The sequence below is a fragment of the Notolabrus celidotus genome, chromosome 13, assembly GCF_009762535.1.
Source record: "Notolabrus celidotus isolate fNotCel1 chromosome 13, fNotCel1.pri, whole genome shotgun sequence".
Classification (NCBI taxonomy): domain Eukaryota; kingdom Metazoa; phylum Chordata; class Actinopteri; order Labriformes; family Labridae; genus Notolabrus; species Notolabrus celidotus.
Genome location: NC_048284.1, coordinates 155,884 through 164,510, shown reverse-complemented (window position 1 = coordinate 164,510; position 8,627 = coordinate 155,884). Strand labels below are relative to the sequence as shown.

General features: G+C 41.0%; 1 protein-coding gene across 1 annotated transcript; it reads left to right on the top strand.

Annotated features, from left to right (window-relative positions):
- The first annotated feature begins 239 nt into the window (after window positions 1-239).
- Window positions 240-5,925, top strand: LOC117824192 (bifunctional protein GlmU-like). The gene is made up of 3 exons (XM_034699619.1): window positions 240-374; window positions 2,991-3,182; window positions 5,476-5,925. Exons 1-3 carry the CDS (start codon window positions 372-374, stop codon window positions 5,713-5,715), a joined length of 435 nt encoding a protein of 144 aa, XP_034555510.1. The 5' UTR covers window positions 240-371; the 3' UTR covers window positions 5,716-5,925.
- The last annotated feature ends 2,702 nt before the right edge of the window (window positions 5,926-8,627 follow it).

The following is an 8,627-nucleotide window of genomic DNA, read 5'->3' as shown; positions in this document are numbered from 1 at the left end:
ATTTGCCCCAACTATATTTAAGTTCCTTATTAAGAGCCAACCTTCACTTTATTAAAGTCCTGTTTATTCCCATGGAGAGTTTCAAACTTTAAAAATTACCAGAATTTTGCCACCCTATGAAAATGTAACTAACAAACACAAAGCTCAAACTGCCTCCAGCTGCAGAGCTCTATCCCACCAGCAGGTGGCAGTAGAAGACCAGAAATGCACTCACCTCCTGAGAGTTCTGCAGGAAGTAGTAACTTTGAGGCCCTTCTCTGCTTACTGAGCATGCTCAGATTCAGCCAGACTTCTACCATCCTGACTGTGAATGTTTGACTGGATGTTTGTGCTCAGAGTTTAGTCTTTCACAAACCTCAGAGCCGAGCAGAATGGTGAGTGTTTCACCTTTTTGAACATGTGTTCTCAGATAAATCCAAAGTCCTGCAGGTTTCTGTTTGTCAGCATGTTTGTTGAATGTTCTGCACATTACAAAACTACAAAACAACAAGTTGAACCCTCAGAGGTCTCACTCAGTCAGTCTGTGTTTCAGTATAGGGCCCTGCTGTAATTAAAAACCTTCACAGATTTATTCTCTCAGAGGTTCAGCAGAATAAAGGGTTTGGTTTAAAGATCACAGCAGAAGGAAATATTTATAACTTTGTCTTTTAAAGATGCTTTCAGCCTCAGTGAGAAAAAATAGAACAATGAAGCTGATCTCTGGAGCAAAGACAAAGCTCCCAGTTACAGTTTAGTGCAGGAAACACTCTCTGTGTGGCTCTCCTCCTGTGTGTGTGTGTGTGTGTGTGTGTGTGTGTGTGTGTGTGTGTGTGTGTGTGTGTGTGTGTGTGTGTGTGTGTGTGTGTGTGTGTGTGTGTGTGTGTAGAGTGCTGCGATGTTGGCTCCGCCCCCCTGCGTGTGTTTTTATTCACTCTTTGTGAACCTGCAGATCCGTGTGAGCTCCACTGATGTTTGGTCACATGACTCGGTCCTCCTCCTGCAGGGGTCAGAGGTCGGGCTGGAGTTTGGTTTGGCACGGTGATCCTGTTAGAGATCTGAATGGACCACACACGTGCACACACACTGAAACACACACGCGGGAACAAAAAGGAGATTTTGGATTCAGACACATTTGTGCTTCTATTCAGGGCGTTTGGAGGCTTTTCACCGAGCGGCTCTGTGGTCCTGATCCCAGAGCCGCCGGACTCACAGAGAGGGAACATGTGGTTCAGAAAGGATCTCAGTGATCTGAACAACACTGATCACACCTGTCCTCTGCTGGGGGTGATTCTTACAGGGTTACACATGATGTTAGAGTTTGTATCCTCTGTAGGCTCCACCTGGATCTCACACAGCCTCTGGAGCTCCTCTGCTGTGGGGCATTGTACGTTTTAGCCTGGTCTAGACCTCTCTGTGTCCAATTATGAACAGAGACCCAACACCAAGACAGGATCAGACTCAGTCTGACCCCACCTTAATCCACCATGAGCATTGCACCTCACAGTATTTAGCTAGTTACAGCAGAGAGGAAAAACTTCCTTTAACAGGCAGAAACCTCCAGCAGGACCAGACTCATGTTAGACACACATCTGCTGAGACCGTGTTGGAGAGAGGGATAGAGGGAGATGAAGAGAGAGAGAGATGATAGTGGGGAGACGGATAGTAGTAGTTGTAGCAGCTGGAGTCTGGACCACGTCCACAGCAGCAGAGATCCAGAGGAACCTACGAGACAAGGGAGCTCAGGGACTCCAGAAAGGTCTAAGAAAAGAGAGAAGAGAGGGAGACCAGAAGAAAGAAAAGAGGAGAATAAATGGTGAAGGAAAGACAGAAGGAAAGGAGGGGATAAGAAAAGGAGACATAAAGGATGAAGAAACATGGAAAGAACAAAGAGAGAAAGAAAGAAAGCAGAAACAAATGAAAGAAAGAAAAGTGGGAAAGAAGGAATGAAAGGGGAAAGGAAAGAAAGAAGGATAGAAAGGAAAGGAGACATTAAGGATGAAGAAACATGGAAAGAACAAGAGAAAGAAAGAAAGAAAGAAAGAAAGAAAGAAAGAAAGAAAGAAAGAAAGAAAGAAAGAAAGAAAGACAGAAAGGATGAATGACTCTAAAGTGAGAGACAGGCAGAGAGAGGAGAGAGAGGGAAAGACAGGATCCCAGTGTGTCAGTCTAAGCCTATAGCAGCATAAGTAAGACCTGGTCCAAGCCTGATCCAGCTCTAACTATAAGCTTTATCAAAAAGGAAAGTTTGTTCTTAAAAGTAGAGAGGGTGACATGATTATTTACTTCCAAAGACACGCCCACAAAGAGGAAGTCACGACCATAAAGGGTCAGACTGTGGAGTGTTCATGAATACAGATATCTCAGAACAATAATTATAAACTGAACTTTGAGACTGATTGTGAAGCTGTGTGTAAAAACAGACACCTGAGGAAACCGTCCTCCTTCCACATTGATGAACCCTGATGACCTCATGTGTTTATTCAATCTGTTTTAGTCTGTCTGGTGTCGAGGTTTGAGAACCCGTCTGTGAAAACAAGAACACTTCAAGTCAAATTGTGAAACAGTCCATCAGGCTGATCAGAGAGTCTCAGCTTCATCCAGAGTCCCTGAACACCCCACAGTTAGAGGATCCATTTTAAACAGAGACTCCCACACAGTGAATCATGTTCAGCTTCTCCTTTCTAGACAGAGGTATAAAGTCCCAGCCTGTTCAACCAGCTGATATAAAAACAGCTTAGATCCAGCTGCCATCTCCACTACTCCTAACTTGTTCTTATTGATCATGTTTTTATTGAGGGCTACATTTTTAGCATGTCCTGTTCTGTTTGTTGGCTTGTTGTTAAAGGAGGCTGACTCACTGCAAACTGAATCCACCCACGCTTACATAAAGTCACTTTAGTCCCTGTGTGTCTGTGTTCTTTGATTTCTTCACTAAATGGATCAAAAGTATTTAAAATAAATCAGTTTCTTAAAGTCATGTGACACCAGATGTTGAAACTGTCTCCTCTCAGAGTCCACCATCAGGAGCATCCTCCCTACAGGTCCACGCAGTCCGCTTCGGTCCAGGTCAGGAGCTGCTGGGATCTCTGCAGGCGTTCGTGGAGGAGGCGGGACTTAAAGCTCCCTTCATCATTACCTGCGTGGGCAGTGTTACCAAGGCGACGCTCCGGCTGGCAAAGGCCACGGCGACAAATCCAAATGAGGTACCTTACAGTCGCTCCTGACTCCTTCAGCTCCGGCTCTTTGTTTGGACTCTTTGAATCAAGAGAAAACTCAGCTTCACATTCATCGTCTAGACCAGGGTCCAAAGACTCCTGACCCCCCCCTGTCCCTCAGAGTGATTTAATGTGTCTTCATTTAGCTGGTCTGCAGAAAGTGACCCTCCCTATATGAGCATGTGTCTGTGTTTCCTGTGTGTTATGAATGAACCTGCTGCTACTGATGCTTTAGATCAGGGGTGTCCAAAGTACGGCCCGGGGGCCAATTGCGGCCCCAGGTCCATTTATTTATGGCCCCAAGCTTCCATCTTAAATTGTGTTATTTATAGCAAAGAAATTAATCACAGTTTCTTTCTACAAACTAAACTAAAGTCAATCCAGAAACGTCTCAAACAGCTTCATATGGACTTCCTGTCTAAAACCAAAGCTTTGGGAATTCTGCAAGATGGCAATAAAGAAGAAACACAAGAACTCTTAAAGCTGACAAGTTTTCAAATTCATGTTTTTATCATGATGTGAAAATGTTCTTGATGAACACTAAAACTTCAGAAGACACAAAAGAGAACACAAGACAAGATCAAATTATAAAATTGTGCAGAAAAGGCAAAATTTGGTGCATCAAAAATGTTCAGAACTCAGGAAAGTAATTATATAGTTCTTAAAATGTTGTCTGCTGGTCAGAAAGGTCTTAAAAAAAACATGAAAAAGAAGTGTGATGAAATCTAGATTGTGATCCTGCCATAGGAAAATAATGATACTAAATATTAAATAAATATTTCATGTATAACTTTTAGGATTCCTAAGTCTCAGTAGGAGCCACTGGCCCTGAGGTATTCTGACAACATCAAATGTGGCCCTCTTTGAAAAAAGTTTGGACACCCCTGCTTTAGATCATTAACTGTTCACTAACTCTAAACTTAGGAGTCATCTGGAAACAAAGAAAGGCAGAAAACTCATTACACTTTATATTTTCAGGGTTTGATTTCAAGTTAAGATTCTGTTTTTGTTGATATTTTTTACTATAACGGGTAAAATTGACTATTTTCAGATAACTTTTGACATTTAACTTTTTTTTTTTTGCATTTTTTCAGTATTTCTTTGTTCACCACAAGTTAACAAATTATATATAAGTGACACAAAACCAACAGAATAAAAAAATTATAAATACAAAAAAATACAAAAATAATAATAATAATAGTAAAGAAATAATAATAATTAACAGTTTAAACACAAAGCAAGATAAACATTAGATTAATTAACAAAAATGAATAATAAGAAGAAGAAGAAGAAAAAGAAAAAGAAAAAGAAGAAGAAGAAGAAGAAGAAGAAGAAGAAGAAGAAGAAGAAGAATGATAATAAGAAGAAGAAGAAGAAGAAGAAGAAAAAGAAAAAGAAAAAGAAGAAGAAGAACAAGCAAAAGAAGAAGAAGAAAAAGAATGATAATAATAAGAAGAAAAAGAAGAAGAAGAAGAAGAATGATAATAAGAAGAAGAAAAAGAAGAAGAAGAAAAAGAATGATAATAATAAGAAGAAAAAGAAGAAGAAGAAGAAGAATGATAATAAGAAGAAGAAAAAGAAGAAGAAGAAAAAGAATGATAATAATAAGAAGAAGAAGAAAGAGAAGAAGAAGAAGAAGAAAAGAAAAAGAAAAGAAAAATAACAAGAAGAAGAAGAAGAAGAAGAAGAAGAAGAAGAAGAAGAAGAAGAATGATAATAATAATAATAATAATAATAATAATAATAATAATAATAATAATGATAAAAATGAAAATAATGATAATAAATATTTTTAGATAACTTAATAGAAAAAAAACATCCTGGAAGAAATCTCACGACCCCCCAGGAGGTCCCGACCCACACTGTAGGAACCCCTGTTCTAGACAGCTGTTGTTATATAGTAAAACTTCAATGCAGAAAAAAGCAACAACTGCATCTTTTTTAAACTAAACATTCATCACATAACTGCAGAAATAATAAGTGCTGCAGAGGGATGCACACTAAGGCTGTGAAGAAAAGCTGAGTGAAATCCTTGATTTGAGGAAGAACGCAGCTTTAAGTCTGACTCCTCTGGACGTATGTCTCAAGGGTTCAGCTTGAATAAAACAAAAAAAGAAGGAAAATCAGATTTAATTTAAAATATATGACATTTAAATTTCAAATTGTACTTAAAATTTGCAGAATAAATTTCTGTCACTGCAGAAAATATTATAAAAACAAGCAAAGTGCATTCTAATATTATAAAGCTAATCTCCTCATTCATCCTCCTCCATGTTTCCAGATCCTCCACCTGAGCGGGCATTATGAGATCGTGTCCCTGGTCGGCACTCTGAACCCGGACGCTCACCTCCACGTCTGCCTGGCTGACGGCGAGGGTCAGACCGTGGGGGGTCACGTGATGGGAGGCCTGGAGATTTTCACCACAGCTGAGGTCGTGATCGGAGAGGCCACACAGCTGCAGTTCAGGAGGGAGATGGACGAGAGGACGGGCTTCCCTGAGCTGGAGGTGCAGAAGAGATGAAGGAGACGCAGGTTCACCAGGTACATCAGGTACAGCTGCTGACAGAGGCGTCCTCACTGTGGACATAAAGCATCACATTCACAGCTTCACTTCCACACAGCTGAGTGAAGCATCATTCATGCTCAGCTGCAAGAACACCATCATCCTCACGCCTGAGTGTGAGCTCTTTGAAACCAATAATACATCAATAAACTCTAAACTCTAAGAACATATTCTGAATGCTCTTTTGTTATTAATGTTTAGGAGTTAAAGGTACAGTGTGTGGTATTTAAAGGTGCAGTGTGTAGTATTTAAAGGTGCAGTGTGTAGTATTTAAAGGTACAGTGTGTAGTATTTAAAGGTGCAGTGTGTAGTATTTAAAGGTGCAGTGTGTAGTATTTAAAGGTACAGTGTGTAGTATTTAAAGGTACAGTGTGTAGTATTTAAAGGTACAGTGTGTAGTATTTAAAGGTACAGTGTGTAGTATTTAAAGGTGCAGTGTGTAGTATTTAAAGGTACAGTGTGTAGTATTTAAAGGTACAGTGTGTAGTATTTAAAGGTGCAGTGTGTAGTATTTAAAGGTGCAGTGTGTAGTATTTAAAGGTACAGTGTGTAGTATTTAAAGGTACAGTGTGTAGTATTTAAAGGTGCAGTGTGTAGTATTTAAAGGTACAGTCTGTAGTATTTAAAGGTGCAGTGTGTAGTATTTAAAGGTACAGTGTAGTATTTAAAGGTGCAGTGTGTAGTATTTAAAGGTGCAGTGTGTAGTATTTAAAGTGTTTTTTTTGCGTGTGCAGTAAATCTGAATCAAGAGCACATAAATTAAAGAAACAAACAGAGACTGACCGGCTGTAACATCTTCAGGAGAGATAGATTGCACACACACACACACACACACACACACACACACACACACCCGCCCACACACACTGCAGCCAATAGTACGCGCCCTGTCGGGGTTGCAGCTTTCTGCTAATAGATGTTAAACTGCAGCGCGGCCTTTCAGAGCCTCTGACCCCCCCTGGTTGTGACGAGACAAAGCGAGAACCCCCCGAAGGATTAACCGTGACCTTGGCTCGGTCACGGCCGCCGCGGCGAAGAAAGGAAGCGCTCTGCCGCTGTGTGGCGGCAGGCGGGCGGGTCGGAGGGAGGGGAGAGGGGAGTGGTAACAGCCTTTTGAAGGAATCCAGATCAGGGAGTTTAATTGGAGCTCGATCGACTGATTCCAGCCGAGGTGACAGGTTTCTGTATTAACATGAACACACAGGTGATCCTTTGTTTTAACTGTTCATACACTTCCATTAATCCATCTCTGAAACACATGTTCACTCCTGTGTGTGGTGATGAGCTGCAGCTTTGGGAAACTGCTAAGCCTTTACTTCTTAAAGATGAATATTTGATTGTCAGTAAGAATTTAAACCAGGCTCTGAGGGCAGACTTTCAACACTCTTAGTTAAGTAAACATTTAATCATGAGGAAGAGGAACGTGCATCCCTCTCTCTGATATTCATCCAAACTCTTAGATTTGATCTGAACAGTCATGAGCTCAGAGCTCTCATGATTGTTAATTGCAGCTATGTGCCGAGGAGTTCAGCATTTCTGACACGAGCTTTAAATTTCAGAAGGAATATCTGGGGAAATATTCAGCTACACATGATTGCAATTGATTAGAAGACACCCGGAGACAGTTCTGCATTTACCTGATTTACCAGGTGATACTTTAAGCATCGATCAGGACTCATTGTTGGAAATGCAGCTGCAGGAGTTATTAAACTTCTGTCTCACTTGAAGCTCTAACATCTGAAATGTCACACTGAAAGTTTCAATCCAACATTTCTAAAGGATGAAAGGTCAAAACAGAAAATACTTGATGGCTTCTTGTGTCAGAATATCTTAAAGGTTGTGATTGTTGTGTTTTTCCTTCTCTTTGAAACCTACCTCTGAGGTGTGCCTTTAAATATTACCCTCCATGTGAGCGGGTGATTTTAATTTGTGGTCGTTATGAAGGAAGGATGTTTCTGCTTAAAGCTTCAGTTGGGAACTTTCAGTGCGTGTAGACTTTGGCGCCCCCCTGTGGACTTTGCAGATTTGATCCTGCACATGCATGTGTTGTATTTCTAATCTCTAATCTCACTTTAGTGCTTAATTAATTTAACACACAAATACACGACTAAGAGGGAAAAAGCTTGAAGTTAATCACGACGACCGGCGCCAGAAATTAAAAATAACTTTTTGGAAGCAGTCCGTCTTTATGCTGATGTTCTGGTAGCTCATATAAAGGCATCAGTCTGTTTCATAATCATCTTTAAACTGTGTGAAAACATGACTCTTTAGTTTCATTTCAAATCATTTACTTGTTAAACTTTCCCCGTCACACTGTGCCGTTTGTTTCCCTCCAACTTTTCAAACTCCAACTCTTCTGTGAGTTTTTGTCTGTCCTTCTCTTCCTGCTTGTGTCCACAATTAAATCTTGTTCCTGAAATAACAGGCTGATAAAGTGAGCATATTATTTAAAGCTGCAGTCCTCAGTAATGCTTGTGATTTAGTGCATCATTAATTAAATAAACCGTCGGCTCCTGAGAATCAGAAAGTCAAACTTAAAGGCCGGTTGGTTGTAAAGTCACCTGTTCCCCATGTGATCCCATGTGATGTGTTGTTGTCCACCTTTAGAGACGGGGAGTGTAACTCTGGTTCTTGGTGACGCTGTGTGTGTGGATCCGCCGTGTTTGTTTCCAGGAAGACGAGGCCGCACATCAGCAGGGCAGCCGGCCGGCCGCCACATTAAAGCAGAGCAACAAAGCGTCCCCGCTGCAGCTTTGTGCTTTTGTTTTGCTCTGTTGACGCAGCATGGTGGCCGAGAAAGCGTTGGTGGTCTGCCCCAGTGCCCTCTGGGAGGCAGTTTAACACATCCAACTAAAGCGACTCAGTTCTTG

What these genes read in the sequence shown, in the direction of transcription:
- LOC117824192 (XM_034699619.1), top strand. An exon ending in CGGCGACAAATCCAAATGAG is followed by an intron (nt 3,183 to 5,475) that starts GTACCTTACAGT and finishes CCATGTTTCCAG; the next exon opens with ATCCTCCACCTGAGCGGGCA.